Source organism: Oncorhynchus masou, chromosome 5, assembly GCF_036934945.1.
Source record: "Oncorhynchus masou masou isolate Uvic2021 chromosome 5, UVic_Omas_1.1, whole genome shotgun sequence".
Classification (NCBI taxonomy): domain Eukaryota; kingdom Metazoa; phylum Chordata; class Actinopteri; order Salmoniformes; family Salmonidae; genus Oncorhynchus; species Oncorhynchus masou.
The window spans coordinates 91,326,502-91,350,153 of NC_088216.1; the positions used below are offsets into that span (position 1 = coordinate 91,326,502).

Here is a 23,652-nt window from a genome sequence, read left to right on the forward strand (position 1 = left end):
GTTAATTCCTAGACCTATCACGGTTATCCATGTTAATCCCTAGAACTATCACGGTTATCCATGTTAATCACTAGACCTATCACGGTTATCCATGTTAATCCCTAGACCTATCACGGTTATCCATGTTAATCCCTAGACCTATCACGGTTATCCATGTTAATCCCTAGACCTATCACGGTTATCCATGTTAATACCTAGACCTATCACGGTTATCCATGTTAATCCCTAGACCTATCACGGTTATCCATGTTAATACCTAGACCTATCACGGTTATCCATGTTAATCCCTAGACCTATCACGGTTATCCATGTTAATCCCTAGACCTATCACGGTTATCCATGTTAATACCTAGACCTATCACGGTTATCCATGTTAATACCTAGACCTATCACGGTTATCCATGTTAATCTATAGACCTATCACGGTTATCCATGTTAATCCCTAGACCTATCGGTTATCCATGTTAATACCTAGACCTATCACGGTTATCCATGTTAATCTATAGACCTATCACGGTTATCCATGTTAATACCTAGACCTATCACGGTTATCCATGTTAATCCCTAGACCTATCACGGTTATCCATGTTAATCCCTAGACCTATCACAGTTATCCATGTTAATCTATAGACCTATCACAGTTATCCATGTTAATACCTAGACCTATCACGGTTATCCATGTTAATACCTAGACCTATCACGGTTATCCATGTTAATCTATAGACCTATCACAGTTATCCATGTTAATCTATAGACCTATCACAGTTATCCATGTTAATACCTAGACCTATCACGGTTATCCATGTTAATCCCTAGACCTATCACGGTTATCCATGTTAATCTATAGACCTATCACAGTTATCCATGTTAATCTATAGACCTATCACGGTTATCCATGTTAATCTATAGACCTATCACGGTCTTCCATGTTAATTCCTAGACCTATCACGGTTATCCATGTTAATCCCTAGAACTATCACGGTTATCCATGTTAATCCCTAGACCTATCACGGTTATCCATGTTAATACCTAGACCTATCACGGTTATCCATGTTAATCTATAGACCTATCACGGTTTTCCATGTTAATTCCTAGACCTACCACGGTTATCCATGTTAATCCCTAGAACTATCACGGTTATCCATGTTAATCCCTAGACCTATCACGGTTATCCATGTTAATACCTAGACCTATCACGGTTATCCATGTTAATCGCTAGACCTATCACGGTTATCCATGTTAATCCCTAGACCTATCATGGTTATCCATGTTAATCTATAGACCTATCACAGTTATCCATGTTAATCTATAGACCTATCACGGTTATCCATGTTAATCCCTAGACCTATCACGGTTATCCATGTTAATCCCTAGACCTATCACGGTTATCCATGTTAATCCCTAGACCTATCACGGTTATCCATGTTAATCGCTAGACCTATCACAGTTATCCATGTTAATCTATAGACCTATCACGGTTATCCATGTTAATCTATAGACCTATCACGGTTATTCATGTTAATCCCTAGACCTATCACGGTTATCCATGTTAATCCCTAGACCTATCACGGTTATCCATGTTAATCGCTAGACCTATCACAGTTATCCATGTTAATCTATAGACCTATCACGGTTATCCATGTTAATCCCTAGACCTATCACGGTTATCCATGTTAATCTATAGACCTATCACAGTTATCCATGTTAATCTACAGACCTATCACAGTTATCCATGTTAATCTATAGACCTATCACAGTTATCCATGTTAATCCCTAGACCTATCACGGTTATCCATGTTAATACCTAGACCTATCACGGTTATCCATGTTAATCACTAGACCTATCACAGTTATCCATGTTAATACCTAGACCTATCACAGTTATCCATGTTAATCCCTAGACCTATCACGGTTATCCATTTTAATCTATAGACCTATCACGGTTTTCCATGTTAATTCCTAGACCTATCACGGTTATCCATGTTAATCCCTAGAACTATCACGGTTATCCATGTTAATCACTAGACCTATCACGGTTATCCATGTTAATCCCTAGACCTATCACGGTTATCCATGTTAATCTATAGACCTATCACAGTTATCCATGTTAATCTACAGACCTATCACAGTTATCCATGTTAATACCTAGACCTATCACGGTTATCCATGTTAATCCCTAGACCTATCACGGTTATCCATGTTAATCCCTAGACCTATCACGGTTATCCATGTTAATCCCTAGACCTATCACGGTTATCCATGTTAATACCTAGACCTATCACGGTTATCCATGTTAATCCCTAGACCTATCACGGTTATCCATGTTAATACCTAGACCTATCACGGTTATCCATGTTAATACCTAGACCTATCACAGTTATCCATGTTAATCTATAGACCTATCACGGTTATCCATGTTAATCTATAGACCTATCACGGTTATCCATGTTAATCTATAGACCTATCATGGTTATCCATGTTAATCTATAGACCTATCACAGTTATCCATGTTAATCTATAGACCTATCACGGTTATCCATGTTAATCCCTAACCTATCACGGTTATCCATGTTAATCCCTAGACCTATCACGGTTATCCATGTTAATCCCTAGACCTATCACGGTTATCCATGTTAATATCCGGTTATCCATGTTAATACCTAGACCTATCACGGTTATCCATGTTAATCCCTAGACCTATCACGGTTATCCATGTTAATCCCTAGACCTATCACGGTTATCCATGTTAATCCCTAGACCTATCACGGTTATCCATGTTAATCCCTAGACCTATCACGGTTATCCATGTTAATCCCTAGACCTATCACGGTTATCCATGTTAATCCCTAGACCTATCACGGTTATCCATGTTAATCCCTAGACCTATCACGGTTATCCATGTTAATCCCTAGACCTATCACGGTTATCCATGTTAATATCCTAGACCTATCACGGTTATCCATGTTAATCCCTAGACCTATCACGGTTATCCATGTTAATCCCTAGACCTATCACGGTTATCCATGTTAATCCCTAGACCGGTTATCACAGTTATCCATGTTAATCTAATCCCTAGACCTATCACAGTTATCCATGTTAATCTATAGACCTATCACGGTTATCCATGTTAATCCCTAGACCTATCACGGTTATCCATGTTAATCCCTAGACCTATCACGGTTATCCATGTTAATACCTAGACCTATCACGGTTATCCATGTTAATCTACAGACCTATCACTGTTATCCATGTTAATCTATAGACCTATCACGGTTATCCATGTTAATCCCTAGACCTATCACGGTTATCCATGTTAATCCCTAGATCACGGTTATCATGTTAACGGTTATCCATGTTAAATCTACAGATCCATGTTAATCGCTAGACTGTTATCCATGTTAATCTATAGACCTATCACGGTTATCCATGTTAATCCCTAGACCTATCACGGTTATCCATGTTAATCCCTAGACCTATCACGGTTATCCATGTTAATCTATAGACCTATCACGGTTATCCATGTTAAATCTCTAGACCTATCACAGTTATCCATGTTAATCTACAGACCTATCACGGTTATCCATGTTAATCTACAGACCTATCACGGTTATCCATGTTAATCCCTAGACCTATCACGGTTATCCATGTTAATCTATAGACCTATCACGGTTATCCATGTTAATCCCTAGACCTATCACGGTTATCCATGTTAATACCTAGACCTATCACGGTTATCCATGTTAATACCTAGACCTATCACGGTTATCCATGTTAATCCCTAGACCTATCACGGTTATCCATGTTAATCCCTAGACCTATCACGGTTATCCATGTTAATCCCTAGACCTATCACAGTTATCCATGTTAATCCCTAGACCTATCACAGTTATCCATGTTAATCCCTAGACCAATCACAGTTATCCATGTTAATCCCTAGACCTATCACAGTTATCCATGTTAATCCCTAGACCTATCACTGTTATCCATGTTAATCCCTAGACCTATCACGGTTATCCATGTTAATCCCTAGACCTATCACGGTTATCCATGTTAATCTATAGACCTATCACGGTTATCCATGTTAATCCCTAGACCTATCACAGTTATCCATGTTAATCTATAGACCTATCACGGTTATCCATGTTAATCCCTAGACCTATCACGGTTATCCATGTTAATACCTAGACCTATCACGGTTATCCATGTTAATCCCTAGACCTATCACGGTTATCCATGTTAATCCCTAGACCTATCACGGTTATCCATGTTAATCCCTAGACCTATCACAGTTATCCATGTTAATCCCTAGACCTATCACAGTTATCCATGTTAATCCCTAGACCAATCACAGTTATCCATGTTAATCCCTAGACCTATCACAGTTATCCATGTTAATCCCTAGACCTATCACGGTTATCCATGTTAATCCCTAGACCTATCACGGTTATCCATGTTAATCCCTAGACCTATCACGGTTATCCATGTTAATCTATAGACCTATCACGGTTATCCATGTTAATCCCTAGACCTATCACGGTTATCCATGTTAATCTATAGACCTATCACGGTTATCCATGTTAATCTATAGACCTATCACGGTTATCCATGTTAATCCCTAGACCTATCACGGTTATCCATGTTAATCCCTAGACCTATCACGGTTATCCATGTTAATCCCTAGACCTATCACGGTTATCCATGTTAATCCCTAGACCTATCACGGTTATCCATGTTAATCCCTAGACCTATCACGGTTATCCATGTTAATCCCTAGACCTATCACGGTTATCCATGTTAATCCCTAGACCTATCACGGTTATCCATGTTAATCCCTAGACCTATCACGGTTATCCATGTTAATCCCTAGACCTATCACGGTTATCCATGTTAATCCCTAGACCTATCACGGTTATCCATGTTAATCGCTAGATCTATCACAGTTATCCATGTTAATCTACAGACCTATCACAGTTATCCATGTTAATCTATAGACCTATCACGGTTATCCATGTTAATCCCTAGACCTATCACGGTTATCCATGTTAATCCCTAGACCTATCACGGTTATCCATGTTAATCCCTAGACCTATCACGGTTATCCATGTTAATCCCTAGACCTATCACGGTTATCCATGTTAATCCCTAGACCTATCACGGTTATCCATGTTAATCCCTAGACCTATCACGGTTATCCATGTTAATCTATAGACCTATCACGGTTATCCATGTTAATCCCTAGACCTATCACGGTTATCCATGTTAATCCCTAGACCTATCACGGTTATCCATGTTAATCCCTAGACCTATCACGGTTATCCATGTTAATCCCTAGACCTATCACGGTTATCCATGTTAATCTATAGACCTATCACGGTTATCCATGTTAATCCCTAGACCTATCACGGTTATCCATGTTAATCTATAGACCTATCACGGTTATCCATGTTAATCCCTAGACCTATCACGGTTATCCATGTTAATCCCTAGACCTATCACGGTTATCCATGTTAATCGCTAGATCTATCACGGTTATCCATGTTAATCTATAGACCTATCACTGTTATCCATGTTAATCTATAGACATACACGGTTATCCATGTTAATCTACTTGTGAAATATTTGTTTTCTTATATTTCAGCTTAATTTCACTGAAGCAGGTGAACTATATGGATACATGAAGTTCAGCCAACTGGTGCAGGTAAACAAATCAAAATCTTTTGGTCACATGCACATGGTTAGCAGATGTTAATGCGAGTGTAGCTAAATGCTTGTGCTTCTAGTTCCGACCGTGCAGTAATATCTAACAAGTAATCTAACAATTTCACAACAACTACCTTATACACACACAAGTGTAAAGGAATGAATAAGAATATGTACATACAAATATATAGATGAGTGATGGCCGTGCGGCATAGGCAAGATGCAGTAGATGGTATAGAGTACAGTATATACATATGAGATGAGTAATGTAGGGTGTGTAAACATTAAATGAAGTGCCATTGTTTGAAGTGACTAGTGATACATTTATTACATCCAATTATTCATTATTAAAGTGGTTAGAGATTGAGTCAGTGTGTTGGCAGCAGCCACTCAATGTTAGTGGTTGCTGTTTACCAGTCTGATGGCCTTGAGATAGAAACTGTTTTTAAGTCTCTCGGTCCCAGCTTTGATGCACCTGTACTGACCTCGCCATCTGGATGATAGCGGGGTGAACAGGCAGTGGCTCGGGTGGTTGTTGTCCTTGATGATCTTTATGGCCTTCCTGTGACATCGGGTGGTGTAGGTGTCCTGGAGGGCAGGTAGTTTGCCCCCGGTGATGCGTTGTGCAGACCTCACTACCCTCTGGAGAGCCTTACAGTTGTAGGCGGAGCAGTTGCCGTACCAGGCGGTGATACAGCCCGACAGGATGCTCTCGATTGTGCATCTGTAGAAGTTTGTGGGTGCTTTTGGTGACAAGCCGAATGTCTTCATTCTCCTGAGGTTGAAGAGGCGCTGCTGCGCCTTCTTCACAATGCTTTCTGTGTGGGTGGACCAATTCAGTTTGTCTGTGATGTGTACGCCGAGGAACTTGAAATTTACTACCCTCTCCACTACTGTCCCATCGATGTGGATAGGGGGGTGTTCTCTCTGCTGTTTCCTGAAGTCCACAATCATCTCCTTAGTTTTGTTGACGTTGAGTGTGAGGTTATTTTCCTGACACCACACTCCGAGGGCCCTCACCTCCTCCCTGTAGGCCATCTCGTCGTTGTTGGTAATCAAGCCTACCACTGTTGTGTCGTCCGCAAACTTGATGATTGAGTTGGAGGCGTGCATGGCCACACAGTCGTGGGTGAACAGGGAGTACAGGAGAGGGCTCAGAACGCACCCTTGTGGGGCCCCAGTGTTGAGGATCAGCGGGGTGGAGATGTTGTTGCCTACCCTCACCACCTGGGGGCGGCCCGTCAGGAAGTCCAGTAACCAGTTGCACAGGGTGGAGTCGAGATCCAGGGTCTCGAGCTTGATGACGAGCTTGGAGGGTACTATGGTGTTAAATGCCAAGCTGTAGTCGATGAACAGCATTCTCACATAGGTATTCCTCTTGTCCAGATGGGTTAGGGCAGTGTGCAGTGTGGTTGAGATAGCATCGTCTGTGGACCTATTTGGGCGGTAAGCAAATTGGAGTGGGTCTAGGGTGTCAGGTAGGGTGGAGGTGATATGGTCCTTGACTAGTCTCTCAAAGCACTTCATGATGATGGAAGTGAGTGCTACAGGGCGGTAGTCATTTAGCTCAGTTACCTTAGCTTTCTTGGGAACAGGAACAATGGTGGCTCGCTTGAAGCATCTGGGATAAGGATTGATTGAATATATCCTTAAACACACCAGCCAGCTGGTCTGCGCATGCTCTGAGGACGCGGCTGGGGATGCCGTCTGGGCCTGCAGCCTTGCGAGTGTTAACACGTTTAAATGTTTTACTCACCTCGGCTGCAGTGAAGTAGAGTCCGCATGTTTTGGTTGCAGGCCGTGTCAGTGGCACTGTATTTTCCTCAAAGCGGGCAAAAAAGTTATTTAGTCTCCCTGGGAGCAAGACATCCTGGTCCATGACTGGGCTGGTTTTCTTTTTGTAATCCGTGATTGACTGTAGACCCTGCCACATACCTCTTGTGTCTGAGCCGTTGAATTGAGATTCTACTTTGTCTCTGTACTGACGCTTAGCTTGTTTGATTGCCTTGCGGAGGGAATAGCTACACTGTTTGTATTCGGTCATGTTTCCGGTCACCTTGCCCTGATTAAAAGCAGTGGTTCGCGCTTTCAGTTTCACGCGAATGCTGCCTGATATCAATCCACGGTTTCTGGTTTGGGAATGTTTTAATCGTTGCTATGGGAACGACATCTTCAACGCACATTCTAATGAATTCGCTCACCGAATCAGCGTATTCGTCAATGTTGTTGTTTGACGCAATACGAAACATATCCCAGTCCACGTGATGGAAGCAGTCTTGGAGCGTGGAATCAGATTGGTCGGACCAGCGTTGAACAGACCTCAGCGCGGGAGCTTCTTGTTTTAGCTTCTGTCTGTAGGCAGGGAGCAACAAAATGGAGTCGTGGTCAGCTTTTCCGAAAGGAGAGCGGGGGAGGGCCTTATATGCGTTGCGGAAGTTAGAATAGCAATATTCCAAGGTTTTACCAGCCCTGGTTGCGCAATCGATATGCTGATACAATTTAGGGAGTCTTGTTTTCTGATTAGCCTTGTTAAAATCCCCAGCTACAATGAATGCAGCCTCAGGATATGTGGATTCCAGTTTGCAAAGAGTCAAATAAAGTTTGTTCAGAGCCATCGATGTGTCTGCTTGGGGGGGAATATATATGGCTTTGATTATAATCAAAGAGAATTCCCTTGGTAGATAATGCGGTCGACATTTGATTGTGAGGAATTCTAAATCAGGTGAACAGAAGGACTTGAGTTCCTGTATGTTGTTATGGTCACACCACGTCTCGTTAATCATAAAGCATACGCCCCCGCCCCTCTTCTTACCAGAAAGATGTTTGTTTCTGTCGGCGCGATGCATGGAGAAACCAGCTGGCTGCACCGACTCCGATAGCGTCTCTCGAGTGAGCCATGTTTCCGTGAAGCAAAGAACGTTACAGTCTCTGATGTCCCTCTGTAATGCTACCCTTGCTCGGATTTCATCAACCTTGTTGTCAAGATACTGGACATTGGCGAGAAGTATGCTAGGGAGTGGTGCTAGGCATATGGCATTCAGCCAATCATTGCACATTGTACAAATGGACCAGGGCTTTACGCTCTTTGTTAGGGGCCACCTGATTGGCTGAACTCAGTAAACTACACCAAGCATTGTGGTGGAAAATGGTCCTATTGGTCATTGTCACGCCTGCACTAATACATCTGAGACCACAGTAGATTGGAGAGAAAGGAACAGGGCTTCATGCCCCTGACCATGTTGTTATCATTGTTATTGTTATTATTATTGTTTTTATGATGAAGACAACATGCTGAACCTGGTAGAGAACTCCATCCACCAGCCCCCGACCATGTTGTTGTTATTGTTATTATTATTGTTTTTATGATGATGACAACATGCTGAACCTGGTCGAGAACTCCATCCACCAGTCCGACCATGTTGTTATCATTGTTATTGTTATTATTATTGTTTTTATGATGAAGACACCATGCTGAACCTGGCAGAGAACTCCATCCACCAGTCTGACCATGTTGTTGTTATTGTTATTGTTATTATTATTGTTTTTATGATGATGACAACATGCTGAACCTGGTAGAGAACTCCATCCACCAGCCCCTGACCATGTTGTTGATATTGTTATTATTATTGTTAGGATGCCAACATGCTGAACCTGGTCGAGAACTCCATCCACCAGCCCCTGACCATGTTGTTGATATTGTTATTATTATTGTTAGGATGCCAACATGCTGAACCTGGTCGAGAACTCTATCCACCAGCCCCTGACCATGTTGTTGTTATTGTTATTATTATTGTTAGGATGCCAACATGCTGAACCTGGTAGAGAACTCCATCCACCAGCCCCTGACCATGTTGTTGTTATTGTTATTATTATTGTTAGGATGCCAACATGCTGAACCTGGTAGAGAACTCCATCCACCAGCCCCTGACCATGTTGTTGATATTGTTATTATTATTGTTAGGATGCCAACATGCTGAACCTGGTAGAGAACTCCATCCACCAGCCCCTGACCATGTTGTTGTTATTGTTATTATTATTGTTAGGATGCCAACATGCTGAACCTGGTAGAGAACTCCATCCACCAGCCCCTGACCATGTTGTTGATATTGTTATTATTATTGTTAGATTCAACATGCTGAACCTGGTAGAGAACTCCATCCACCAGCCCCTGACCATGTTGTTGATATTGTTATTATTATTGTTAGGATGCCAACATGCTGAACCTGGTCGAGAACTCTATCCACCAGCCCCTGACCATGTTGTTGATATTGTTATTATTATTGTTAGGATGCCAACATGCTGAACCTGGTAGAGAACTCCATCCACCAGCCCCTGACCATGTTGTTGTTATTGTTATTATTATTGTTAGGATGCCAACATGCTGAACCTGGTAGAGAACTCCATCCACCAGCCCCTGACCATGTTGTTGATATTGTTATTATTATTGTTAGGATGCCAACATGCTGAACCTGGTAGAGAACTCCATCCACCAGCCCCTGACCATGTTGTTGTTATTGTTATTATTATTGTTAGGATGCCAACATGCTGAACCTGGTAGAGAACTCCATCCACCAGCCCCTGACCATGTTGTGGCCGTCTGACGCTGCTCTCAGTTCTCTGTCTGAAGAGAGACAACACTGGCTCTACAGTCTTGCCCACAGGGACAAACTCACAGCCATCATCAAAGCTCACATCATACGCAATATCAAGGTGAGGCTATGGGTGCATCACAAATGTTTTGATTACTTCTTGATGTTGTTTTGATTGTGATCTTGTATTGATTATAAGGACGTTGATCTCTCTACAGAAGATGACCTTGACTTCATTCACTACCTACCGGACGATGCACGGATCAACCTTCACCTTTAGCTGTAACAAGAAAGTCGTTGTGAGTAGCTACTTCAACCTCATTTACACCTCTGAGTCTCAAATGACACCCCGCTCCCGATATAGGGCACTGCTTTTGACCAGAGCCCATCGGTGCACTATATAGGGAATAGGGTCTAAAGTAGTGCACTATATAGGGAATAGGGTCTAAAGTAGTACACTATATAGGGAATAGGGTCTAAAGTAGTGCACTATATAGGGAATATCAAATCAAAGTTTATTTGCCACGTGCGCCGAATACAACATTGAAATGCTTACAGGCTCTATCCAACAGTGCAATTTTTGAGTAAAAAAATTGGTATGAGTTAAACAATAGATAAGTGAAGAAATAAAAAACAGTAAAATAATAGTGAAAATAACAGTAGCGAGGCTCCATACAGATGATACCGGTACAGAGTCAATGTGCGGGGGCAACAGTTAGCCGGGCTAATTGAGGTAATATGTACATGAATGTATTGTTAAAGTTAAAGCATAGATGATAAACAGAGAGTAGCAGCACCGTAAAAGAGGGGCTGGGGGGGGGGGGGGGGATTTGGCCGTAGTGCCTTGCGGTCGGAGGTCGAGCATTTTCCGTATGAGGCAGTGATGCAACCGGTCAGGATGCTCTCGATGTTGCAGCTGTATAATATCCTTTTGAGGATCTGAGGACCCATGCCAAGTCTCCTGAGGGGGAAAAGACTTTGTCTTCTTCACGGCTGTCTTGGTGTGTTTGAACCATTCTAGTTTGTTGGTGATGTGGACACCAAGGAACTTGAAGCCCTCAGCCTTTTCCACTACAGCCCCGTCGATGAGAATGGGGGTTTGCTCGGTCCTCCTTTTCCTGTCGTCCACAATCATCTCCTTCGATGAACATAGAAGTGATTTAGCTTGTCTCGTAGGCTCGTGTCACTGAGCAGCTCGCGACTGTTTTTCCCTTTGTGATCTGTAATAGTTTGCAGGCCCTGCCACATCCAACGAGAGTCGGAGCCAGTGTAGTACGATTCAGTCTTAGTCCTGTTTTGACGCTTTGCCTGTTTGATGGTTCGTCGGAGGGCATAGCAGGATTTCTTATAAGCTTCCAGATTAGAGTTCCGCACCTTGAAAGCGGCAGCTCTACCCTTTAGCTCAGTGCAGATGTTGCCTGTAATCCATGGCTTCTGGTTGGGGTATGTACGTACAGTCACTGTGGAGACGACGTCCTCGATGCACTTATTGATAAAGCCAGTGACTGATGTGGTGTACTCCTCAATGCCATCGGAAGAATCCTGGAACATGTTGCAGTCTAAAGTAGTACACTATATACATAGGCAATAGTTTTTACAGTAGTGCACTATATAGATAATAGGGTCTAAAGTAGTGCACTATATAGAGAGAATAGGGTCTAAAGTTGTGCACTATATAGAGAATAGCGTCTAAAGTAGTGCACTATATAGAGAATAGGGTCTAAAGTAGTGCACTATATAGAGAATAGGGTCTAAAGTAGTGCACTATATAGAGAGAATAGGGTCTAAAGTAGTGCACTATATAGAGAATAGGGTCTAAAGTAGTGCACTATATAGAGAATAGCGTCTAAAGTAGTGCACTATAAAGGGAATAGGGTCTAAAGTAGTGCACTATATAGGGAATACGGTCTAAAGTAGTGCACTATAAAGGGAATAGGGTCTAAAGTAGTGCACTATAAAGGGAATAGGGTCTAAAGTAGTGCACTATAAAGGGAATAGTGGGCCATTTGGGAAATGCCCCTTATTTATCCCTAAAGCACAATTATAGCTGAGAATGAAAGAAAGACAGTGAAGATACATGGTACACCATCTGTTCAGAACTACTGGGCCTACTGGGCCTTCTGGGCCTACTGGGCCTTCTGGGCCTGCTGGGCCTACTGGGCCAACTGGGCCTTCTGGACCTACTGGGCCTTCTGGGCCTACTGGGCCATCTGGGCCTGTTGGGCCTACTGGGCCTTCTGGGCCTTCTGGGCCTTCTATATTCCTCTCTCCTTAATCTCCCATTTTCATCTAGCCTCAGCCTGGTTCTAGATCTGTTTGTGCTTTCTTGCCACGGGTGTAACTGACTTTAGGAGTTTGGAAGAAACCACAAACAGATCTGGGACCAGGTTAGTTCTCATCTTGTCCTGTGATTATCTTATTACCTTTCTCATGTTTGTTTGTTTGTGTCTGTCAGGGGGACATCATGGTGAATGACAACATGGCGAGGGTCCTGGATCGTTTCATGATGTTTAACGGGGGCGTTGCATACGGCATCGACCAGCTACTGGAACCTCCCGGTCTGGGTGCACACTGCGATGGACTGGAGGACAGGACTATATATGTAAGAGACTTTAATATCATAATATTAGTAGTTATTTCTAATATATCTGGAGAGTATATGTGGAAGGTTCTGGTATTCCAGCAGGAGACGTTTCTCCCACAGCACGACGGACTGGAAGGAGAAATGAGATGACAAAATGATCCTCATGTGTGTCTATGCTCAATGGACAGTTTAAAGTATATGCATCGGGGATATATGAGTGTCTGTGAAACTGGAGACACAAAGACACAAAACATCAAGGCAACAACATAGTAGAAACAAGGCAAAATCCTTGTTTAGCCCCTTAGGATCGCAGTGTCTAAGGTGTACGGCCAGAATGCCTCTCTTTCTATTAGTTTACATATGATGTCACCTCCTGGTGAAATGTTGAAGTGATTTATAGCTACGAAGGTGAGCCGTGTTTTTATTAAGAATGGCAGCGTTATGGTCCACAATGTTCGTTTGGTTTGACCAGTAAGTAGCCTCACAGATGTATCATGGCTTGACCCAAGACGGCTTAGCAGACATGTGTTTGTCTTGTCAATAGTAAGTAGTCTGTTGCTTCATATTTTTTTTGTATATATTTTAATCTCACTTTGCATCTACGAACTAAATATACTTTCCTGCAACCCGCCTCACACAATGTGGTACGGATTTGCTATATTTATTCCTTATAACTGGTTCCTCCATCGGGAGCTAGCCAGCTAACTAGCTATTAGTCTTTGTTAGCCACGGCTAGCTGTCTTCACCTTTAGCTCGGACGCCAGCTTTAGCTCAGCAATACCTGCCAGTCTGAAAAGCGCGATATCAACCCATTGGACTGCTTTTCTCTACCACATCTCCAGATTCCTGCCGCAAGCTCTGGACCATTACACCGGATTATCTCAGCTAGCTAGCTGCAACCGAGTTGCTATTGCTGGCTAACGCCTCTGTCCCGAAGCATGCACCATTTAGCCTTGAGCTAGGCTCGAGCTAGGCCCAACTCGCGGCTAGCCGACGAAGAATAGCGGCTAATTCCTGGGCTTCAACACCTCTTTCGCCAATTTGCCTGTACCCTTTATTTTCGACATGGAGCCCTGCCGATCCATCACGACAGGTCTGCTGACGAGATCATCCAATGTGGTTCCAGCGTTTCCGTTGCAATGACGCCGAAGACCCATCTGCCCGCTAGCTTTCTGAACGCCATGTCTCCCGCATAGTAGTCGACTACCTGACTCACCTATTGCTGCTCATTGGACCCTATGATCACTCGACTACACAGCTGATGCCTGCTGGACTGTTCACTAACACGGTACCTCATTTTGTTTATCTGTCGGCCTCAGCCTCGAACTCAGGTCCTGTATGTATCTAACTGACCCTCTCTGCCCATTCATCACCATTTACCTGTCAGTCCCAGCCTCGAACACAGGTCCTGTATGTACCTAACTGACCCTCTCTGCCCATTCATCACCATTTACCTGTCAGCCCCAGCCTCAAACTCAGGTCCTGTATGTACCTAACTGACCCTCTCTGCCCATTCATCACCATTTACCTGTCAGCCCCAGCCTCGAACTCAGGTCCTGTATGTACCTAACTGACCCTCTCTGCCCATTCATCACCATTTACCTGTCAGCCCCAGCCTCGAACTCAGGTCCTGTATGTACCTAACTGACCCTCTCTGCCCATTCATCACCATTTACCTGTCAGCCCCAGCCTCAAACTCAGGTCCTGTATGTACCTAACTGACCCTCTCTGCCCATTCATCACCATTTACCTGTCAGCCCCAGCCTCAAACTCAGGTCCTGTATGTACCTAACTGACCCTCTCTGCCCATTCATCACCATTTACCTGTCGGCCCCAGCCTCGAACACAGGTCCTGTATGTATCTAACTGACCCTCTCTGCCCATTCATCACCATTTACCTGTCAGCCCCAGCCTCGAACACAGGTCCTGTATGTACCTAACTGACCCTCTCTGCCCATTCATCACCATTTACCTGTCAGCCCCAGCCTCAAACTCAGGTCCTGTATGTACCTAACTGACCCTCTCTGCCCATTCATCACCATTTCCCTGTCAGCCCCAGCCTCAAACTCAGGTCCTGTATGTACCTAACTGACCTGCTCTGCCCATTCATCACCATTTACCTGTCAGCCCCAGCCTCGAACTCAGGTCCTGTATGTACCTAACTGACTTGCTCTGCCCATTCATCGCCACTTACCTGTCGGCCCCAGCCTCGAACCCGTTGTTGTCTTAGCTCTCCTGATCAACACCTGTGATTGCTTTATGCCTCTCTCTAATGTCAATATGCCTTGTCGACTGCTGTTCCGGTTAGTTCTTATTGTTATATTTCACTGTAGGGCCCCCAGTCCACTCAACATGCCTTAGATAGCTCTTTTGTCCCACCACCCACACATGCAGTGACCTCACATGGCCTCCAGAGATTCAACCTCTCTCATCGTCACTCAATGCCTAGGTTTACCTCCACTGTACTCACATCCTACCATACCCTTGTCTGTACATTATGCCATGAATCTATTCTACCATGCACAGATCTGCTCCTTTTTTCTCTGTTCCCAACGCACTAGACAACCAGTTCTTATAGCCTTTAGCCGTACCCTCATCCTACTCCTCCTCTGTTCCTCTGGTGATGTAGAGGTTAACCCAGGCCCTGTAACCCCCAATACTACACCCATTCCCCAGGTGCTCTCATTTGTTGACTTCTATAACCGTAAAGGCCTTGGTTTCATGCATGTTAACATTTGAAGCCTCCTCCCTAAGTTTGTCTTATTCACTGCTTCAGCACATTCTGCCATCCCAGATGTCCTAGCCGTGTCTAAATCGTGGTTTAGGAAGGCCACCAAAAATTCTGAAATTTCCATCCCCAACTATAATATTTTCCATCAAGATAGAACTGCCAAAGGGGCGGAGTTGCAATCTACTGCAGAGACAGCCTGCAGAGTTCTGTCATGCTATCCAGGTCGGTGCCCAAACAGTTAGAGATTCTACTTTTAAAAATCCACCTTTCCAGAAATAAGTCTCTCACTGTTACTGATTGTTATAGATGCCCCTCAGCCCCCAGCTGTGCCCTGGACACCATTATTTTTTATTTTTTTTAAACTTTATTTAACCAGGCAAGTCAGTTAAGAACAAATTCTTATTTACACACTCTAGTAGGCAAATTTTCTATCCATGTTGTTAGACCTCAGTGGTTTGTTGATAGACAACAATCATTTTTCACCTCTTCTCTACCACACGGACTTCAAAATTACAATGCTTGTCTTTCATCATTTGGTCAGATATACCTGGATGTGTAGTGTCAGCGTTAGTTGCTGGCATATCATGCCTAAATTAGCTAACCTTGCCAATGAAACTATCAGTGGGTTTTGTGATGAATGAGCCATTTGATTCAATGAACAATGGAGCTGAGTTTGCCTTGTTGCCCCAAATTTTATTGAAGGTGCTTGAAAGCTATGGTGACCGATTGGTTATAATTTGCAAATAAATTCATCAAAAATCCTAGAATGTGATTTTCTGGGGTTTTTTCCCTCATTTTGTCTGTCATAGTTGAAGTGTACATATGATGATAAATTACAGGCCTCTCTCATCTTTTTAAGTGGGAGAACTTGCACAATTGGTGGCTGACTAAATACTTTTTTGCCCCACTGTATACAGAGAAGAGAGTCGGCCCGAGAATTGAATCCTGTGGCACCCCTATAGAGATTGCCAGAGGTCCGGACAACAGGCCCTCCGATTTGACACACTGAACTCTATCTGAGAAGTAGTTAGTGAACCAGGCGAGGCTATCATTTGAGAAACCACGGCTGTTGAGTCTGCCGATAAGAATGTAGTGATTGACAGAGTCGAAAGCCTTGGCCAGGCCGATGAATACGGCTGCACAGTATTGTCTTTTATCAATGCCGATTATGATATCGTTTAGGACCTTGAGCGTGGCTGAGGTGCACCCATGACCAGCTCTGAAACCAGATTGCATAGCGGAGATGATATGGTGGGATTCGAGATGGTCTTTGGGAATCCTAAGGAATCTCAGACGATACGAAAGAGAGATTGAACAGGCTAGTAATAGGGGTTGCAACAATTTCGGTAGATAATTTTAGAAATAGAGGGTCCAGATTGTCTAGCACAGCTTATTTGTAGGGGTCCAGATTTTGCAGCTATTTCAGAAGATCAGCTCTCTGGATTTGGGTGAAGGAGAAATGGGGAGGCTTGGACAAGTTCATGTGAGGGGTGCAGTGCTGTTGACCAGGGTAGGGGTAGCCAGGTGGAAAGCATGGCCAGCCGTAGAAAAATGCTTATTGAAATTATCAATTATAGTGGATTTATCGGTGGTGACAGTGTTTCCTAGCTTCAGTGCAGTGGGCAGCTGGGATGAGGTGCTCTTATTCTCCATGGACTTTACAGTGTCCCAGAACTTTGAGTTTGTGATACAGGATGCAAATTTCTGCTTTGAGAAAGCTATCCTTTGCTTTCCTAACTGCGTGTGTATATTGATTCCTAACTTCCCTGAAAAGTTGCATATCACGGGGGCTATTTGATGCTAATGCAGCATGCCACAGGATGTTTTTGTGCTATAGCTGGGCTATATCTGTTCCTGGTTCTACATTTTTGAATGGGGCATGCTTATTTAAACTGGGGAGGAAGGCACTTTTAAAGAATAACCAGGCATCCTCTACTGACGGGATGAGGTCAATATCCTTCCAGGATACCCGTGCCAGGTCGATTAGAAAGGCCTGCTCGCTGAAGTGTTTTAGAGAGCGTTTGACAGTGATGAGGGGTGGCCGTTTGACATCAGACCCACTACGGATGCAATGAGGCAGTGATCCCTGAGATCTTGGTTTAAGACAGCAGAGGTGTATTTGGAGGGCTAGTTGGTTAGGATGATACCTATGAGGGTGCCCATGTTTACAGCTTTGGAAGTTTCATTGATGATTTGTGTGAGATTGAGGGCATCAAACTTAGATTTTAGGTTGGAGGTGGTGTTAAGCAAGTCCCAGTTTAGGTGCACGAGCTCTGAAGATAGATGGGGGGAAATCAGTTCACATATGGTGTCCAGAGCACAGCTGGGGGCAGAGGGTGGTCTATAGCAAGCGGCAATGGTGAGAGACTTGTTTCTGGAAAGGTGGCTTTTTAAAAGTAGAAGCTAGAATTTTTGGGGTACAGACCTGGATAGTAGGACAGAACTCTGCAGGCTCTCTCTGCAGTAGATTGCAACACCGTCCCCTTTGGTAGTTCTATCTTCTATCTATGTTAACGCACATGAAACCAAGGCTTTTATGGTTACAGGAGTCAACAAATGAGAGCACCTGGGGAGTAGGAGTGGAGCTAGGCACTGCAGGGCCTGGATTAACCTCCACATCACCAGAGGAACAGAGGAGAAGTAGGATAAGGATACGGTTAAAGGCTATAAGAACTGGTCGTTCTCGTACGTTCGAGACAGAGAGTAAAATGAGCAAGTTTCTGGGCGTGATAGAATAGATTCAAGGCATAATGTACAGACAAAGGTATGATAGGATGCGTTTACGTTGGGTAGACCAGTCGTGATGGATTAGTAGGGTTCCGTGTGGTAAAGAGGACCAGTCCAATTGGCAAAAATAGGTATAGTGGAAATTGTCCGATAGACCTATTCAGCTAACAGCCGATATGCTCTAGACAGCTAGCGGGCCGCGGCTAGCAGGCTAGCAGATGGGAATTCAGGGGACTTCGCGACGGAGGGGACAGTTTAATAACCCCCCCGGGCATATTACGTCGGTAGTCCAGTCGTGAAGGACCGGCGGGGCTCCGCACCGGCAGTAAAATGGGTCCAGGCCAATTGGCAAAATAAGTATTGTAGCCCAGGAGTGGCTGATGGACCTCTTCAGCTTGCCGGGAGATAGGCCTAGCATAGGCTAGCCCCAGGCTAGTTGGTGCTTGCTTCGGGACAGTGATGTTAGCCAGGAGTAGACACTCGGATTGCAGCCAGCTAGCTGTGATGATCCAGGTGAAAAGGTTCAGAACTTGCTGTAGGAATCCGGGGATATGGAGAGAAAATAGGTCCGGTATGCTCTGGTTAGAATCGCGTTGTGCAAACTGGCGAGAGTTTTCCGAGCTTAGGGTTAGTGTCGTGGAAAATCGGATCAAATACAACGCATTACAGAACCTGTGAAATCATTTCGGCTTTTAATACAAGAGCATAGCAAGCCGGGATGGTCCGCGGAACACACTCCACTTTCCAGAGCCCCGGCTCCAGTATTTATCCACCTATCTCATATCGGTCCACCCCATATGCAGATATACATATTTCCCTGATTCTTTGTTTATCATTATCTTTTTAGTTCAGGCTTCCTACTTGCTTCCGCCCACTAACACCCACATCTGCTTTCCGTTAGATTATAATAATGGCAAGACCCTTGCTTTGGCCTAAAACTAATATACGTCCCTCTAACCTATGACCTATGCTTTGACCCTGTAATTAGCTCCATGTGTTCCTTTGTAAGTGTGTCTTTATCTCGGATCAGCAGACTGTGTGTTTCCTTTAGTTTTTGGTGTGTCCAGCTGTCCTATACATCTATGACCTCCTCTGGTATCCTCTCCTATACAATAGACAATGTATTTTACCAGAATGGCAAATGCCCTCTATAAGTGTATCTCTTTCTTGTGTTACAATATTTATACTCCTCCATATATGTAAATCTACCAAATTAGCTGATGACCACTAGCAGTGGTTAGCTGACTACTAGCTAGTCAGCTGGCAAGCTTCTGTTGGGGGTTCCGATTCAGAAGTAAAGAAAAAATACACACCACATTGGGTTGCAGAAGAATATTTTCTTTAAATATACAAAATAGATATATACACGGGGCACGACAAAGACGTCTGACTGCTTCGCCATCTTGGAATCAAAAAAAAGAAGAAAAAAAAGTTGTTCTTCATTACACACCATGGACCAACAAATATTCTTTACATCAACAACATGGGAATCACTACAAAACGTACTGTATGTGTGTTGTTAGAGTCGATGTGGTAGCTGCTTGGGTCCCCGACCCTGTCCCCACGGAACTGAAGATATGGTGAGCACACACACACACACACACACACACACACACACACATAAACACATAAACACACATACACACGCAAACCATAAGACACCATTTCCTGCCTTTCACAGGGCAAGACTGAGATCTGCAGCTTCATCAACCCCTACTCTATCCTCTACCCTCGACACCACAGTGTGATACATAACCACGACTTCAGGTAGGGAGACTCCACAGTGATGTTTGACCACCGCCTCAGATAGGGAGACTCCACAGTGATGTTTGGCCACCGCCTCAGATAGGGAGACTCCACAGTGATGTTTGACCACGACTTCAGCTAGGGATACTCCGCAGTGATGCATAACCATGACTTCAGCTAGGGAGACTCCACAGTGATGCATAACCATGACTTCAGCTAGGGAGACTCCACAGTGATGCATAACCATGACTTCAGCTAGGGAGACTCCACAGTGATGCATAGCCATGCCTTCAGTTAGGGAGACTCCACAGTGATGCATAGCCATGACTTCAGCTAGGGAGACTCCACAGTGATGCATAACCATGACTTCAGTTAGGGAGACTCCACAGTGATGCATAGCCATGACTTCAGCTAGGGAGACTCCACAGTGATGCATAGCCATGACTTCAGCTAGGAGACTCCACAGTGATGCATAGCCATGACTTCAGCTAGGGAGACTCCACAGTGATGCATAGCCATGACTTCAGCTAGGGAGACTCCACAGTGATGCATAGCCATGACTTCAGCTAGGGAGACTCCACAGTGATGCATAGCCATGACTTCAGCTAGGGAGACTCCACAGTGATGCATAGCCATGACTTCAGCTAGGGAGACTCCACAGTGATGCATAGCCATGACTTCAGCTAGGGAGACTCCACAGTGATGCATAGCCATGACTTCAGGTAGGGAGTATTATTTTTCTTCATCCTCTTCTTCTACAGCCACTACCCCTCTATGACGAGGCACCACATGGGCCAAAGGATGGGCTGTAAGAGGATGTGTAAGAGTCAAGCCTGGGTCATGAGCTGCTGTAAGAACCACTATGGAAGAGATTGCCAAGGTGAGCCTTCCCACTGCCTCAGATAGTGATATACATGACATGATATACAGTGTCGTCAGATCGTAGAGATGATATACAGTGTCCTCAGATCGTAGACATGATACACAGTGTCCTCAGATAGTAGACGTGACATACAGTGTCCTCAGATAGTAGACATGAGATACAGTGTCCTCAGATAGTAGATGTGATATACAGTGTCCTCAGATAGTAGACATGAGATACGGTGTCCTCAGATAGTAGACATGATATACAGTTTAGAAACATATTCTATTCTTATCCACAATAAAAGTGACTCAAAAATGACATAAAACATTATAACAAATAAACGGTTCACCCGATATGGATGAAAATCCCTTCAAACTGTGTGTGAGAACAGAGCCAAAAGAAGAACAATTCATTAATGTCCCAGTCATTCTTGTCAAAAGCACTTTATAGGTAGTATGTGTACTTCAGGGGTGTCAAACTCATTCCTCAGAGGGCCAGGTGTCTGCAGGTTTTTCCTTTCAATTATGACCGAAACAACAAGGCGAGGTGAGTTCCTTACTAATTTGTGACATAGACAACCAGGTGAGGGGAGTTCCTTACTGAGACCCAGACAACCAGGTGAGGGGAGTTCCTTACTGAGACCTAGACAACCAGGTGAGGGGAGTTCCTTACTGAGACCCAGACAACCAGGTGAGGGGAGTTCCTTACTGAGACCTAGACAACCAGGTGAGGGGAGTTCCTTACTGAGACCTAGACAACCAGGTGAGGGGAGTTCCTTACTGAGACCCAGACAACCAGGTGAGGGGAGTTCCTTACTGAGACCCAGATAACCAGGCGAGGTGAGTTCCTTACTGAGACCCAGATAACCAGGTGAGGGGAGTTCCTTACTGAGACAACCAGGTGAGGGGAGTTCCTTACTGAGACCTAGACAACCAGGTGAGGGGAGATCCTTACTGAGACCCAGACAACTAGGTGAGGGGAGTTCCTTACTGAGACCTAGACAACCAGGTGAGGGGAGTTCCTTACTGAGACCCAGACAACCAGGTGAGGGGAGTTCCTTACTGAGACCCAGATAACCAGGCGAGGTGAGTTCCTTACTAATTTGTGACCTAGACAACCAGGTGAGGGGAGTTCCTTACTGAGACCCAGACAACCAGGTGAGGGGAGTTCCTTACTGAGACCCAAACAACCAGGTGAGGGGAGTTCCTTACTGAGACCTAGACAACCAGGTGAGGGGAGTTCCTTACTGAGACAACCAGGTGAGGGGAGTTCCTTACTGAGACCCAAACAACCAGGTGAGGGGAGTTCCTTACTGAGACCTAGACAACCAGGTGAGGGGAGTTCCTTACTGAGACAACCAGGTGAGGGGAGTTCCTTACTGAGACCTAGACAACCAGGTGAGGGGAGTTCCTTACTGAGACCCAAACAACCAGGTGAGGGGAGTTCCTTACTGAGACCTAGACAACCAGGTGAGGGGAGTTCCTTATTCAGACCTAGACAACCAGGTGAGGGGAGTTCCTTACTGAGACAACCAGGTGAGGGGAGTTCCTTACTGAGACCCAAACAACCAGGTGAGGGGAGTTCCTTACAGAGACCTAGACAACCAGGTGAGGGGAGTTCCTTACTGAGACCTAGACAACCAGGTGAGGGGAGTTCCTTACTGAGACCTAGACAACCAGGTGAGGGGAGTTCCTTACTGAGACCTAGACAACCAGGTGAGGGGAGTTCCTTACTGAGACCTAGACAACCAGGTGAGGGGAGTTCCTTATTCAGACCTAGACAACCAGGTGAGGGGAGTTCCTTACTGAGACAACCAGGTGAGGGGAGTTCCTTACTGAGACCCAAACAACCAGGTGAGGGGAGTTCCTTACTGAGACCTAGACAACCAGGTGAGGGGAGTTCCTTACTGAGACCTAGACAACCAGGTGAGGGGAGTTCCTTACTGAGACCTAGACAACCAGGTGAGGGGAGTTCCTTACTGAGACCCAGACAACCAGGTGAGGGGAGTTCCTTACTGAGACCCAGATAACCAGGCGAGGTGAGTTCCTTACTAATTTGTGACCTAGACAACCAGGTGAGGGGAGTTCCTTACTGAGACCCAGACAACCAGGTGAGGGGAGTTCCTTACTGAGACCTAGACAACCAGGTGATGGGAGTTCCTTACTGAGACCTGGACAACCAGGTGAGGGGAGTTCCTTACTGAGACAACCAGGTGAGGGGAGTTCCTTACTGAGACCTAGACAACCAGGTGAGGGGAGTTCCTTACTGAGACCTAGACAACCAGGTGAGGGGAGTTCCTTACTGAGACCCAAACAACCAGGTGAGGGGAGTTCCTTACTGAGACCTAGACAACCAGGTGAGGGGAGTTCCTTACTGAGACCTAGACAACCAGGTGAGGGGAGTTCCTTACTGAGACCTAGACAACCAGGTGAGGGGAGTTCCTTACTGAGACCCAGACAACCAGGTGAGGGGAGTTCCTTACTGAGACCTAGACAACCAGGTGAGGGGAGTTCCTTACTGAGACCTAGACAACCAGGTGAGGGGAGTTCCTTACTGAGACCTAGACAACCAGGTGAGGGGAGTTCCTTACTGAGACAACCAGGTGATGGGAGTTCCTTACTGAGACCTAGACAACCAGGTGATGGGAGTTCCTTACTGAGACCTAGACAACCAGGTGAGGGGAGTTCCTGACTGAGACCAAGACAACCAG

The 23,652-nt window shown here is 44.7% G+C and overlaps 1 protein-coding gene across 1 annotated transcript in view; it reads left to right on the plus strand.

Annotated features, from left to right (window-relative positions):
- Positions 1–23,652, plus strand: part of stab1 (stabilin 1) — a 221,273-nt gene that overhangs the window by 143,134 nt on the left and 54,487 nt on the right. The window contains exons 50-56 of the mRNA XM_064967067.1: positions 5,639–5,698; positions 10,234–10,410; positions 10,508–10,588; positions 12,745–12,891; positions 19,855–19,911; positions 20,013–20,098; positions 20,839–20,957. Of these exons, the coding sequence (XP_064823139.1) occupies positions 5,639–5,698; positions 10,234–10,410; positions 10,508–10,588; positions 12,745–12,891; positions 19,855–19,911; positions 20,013–20,098; positions 20,839–20,957 (727 nt within the window). The remainder of the gene's footprint in view (positions 1–5,638; positions 5,699–10,233; positions 10,411–10,507; positions 10,589–12,744; positions 12,892–19,854; positions 19,912–20,012; positions 20,099–20,838; positions 20,958–23,652) is intronic.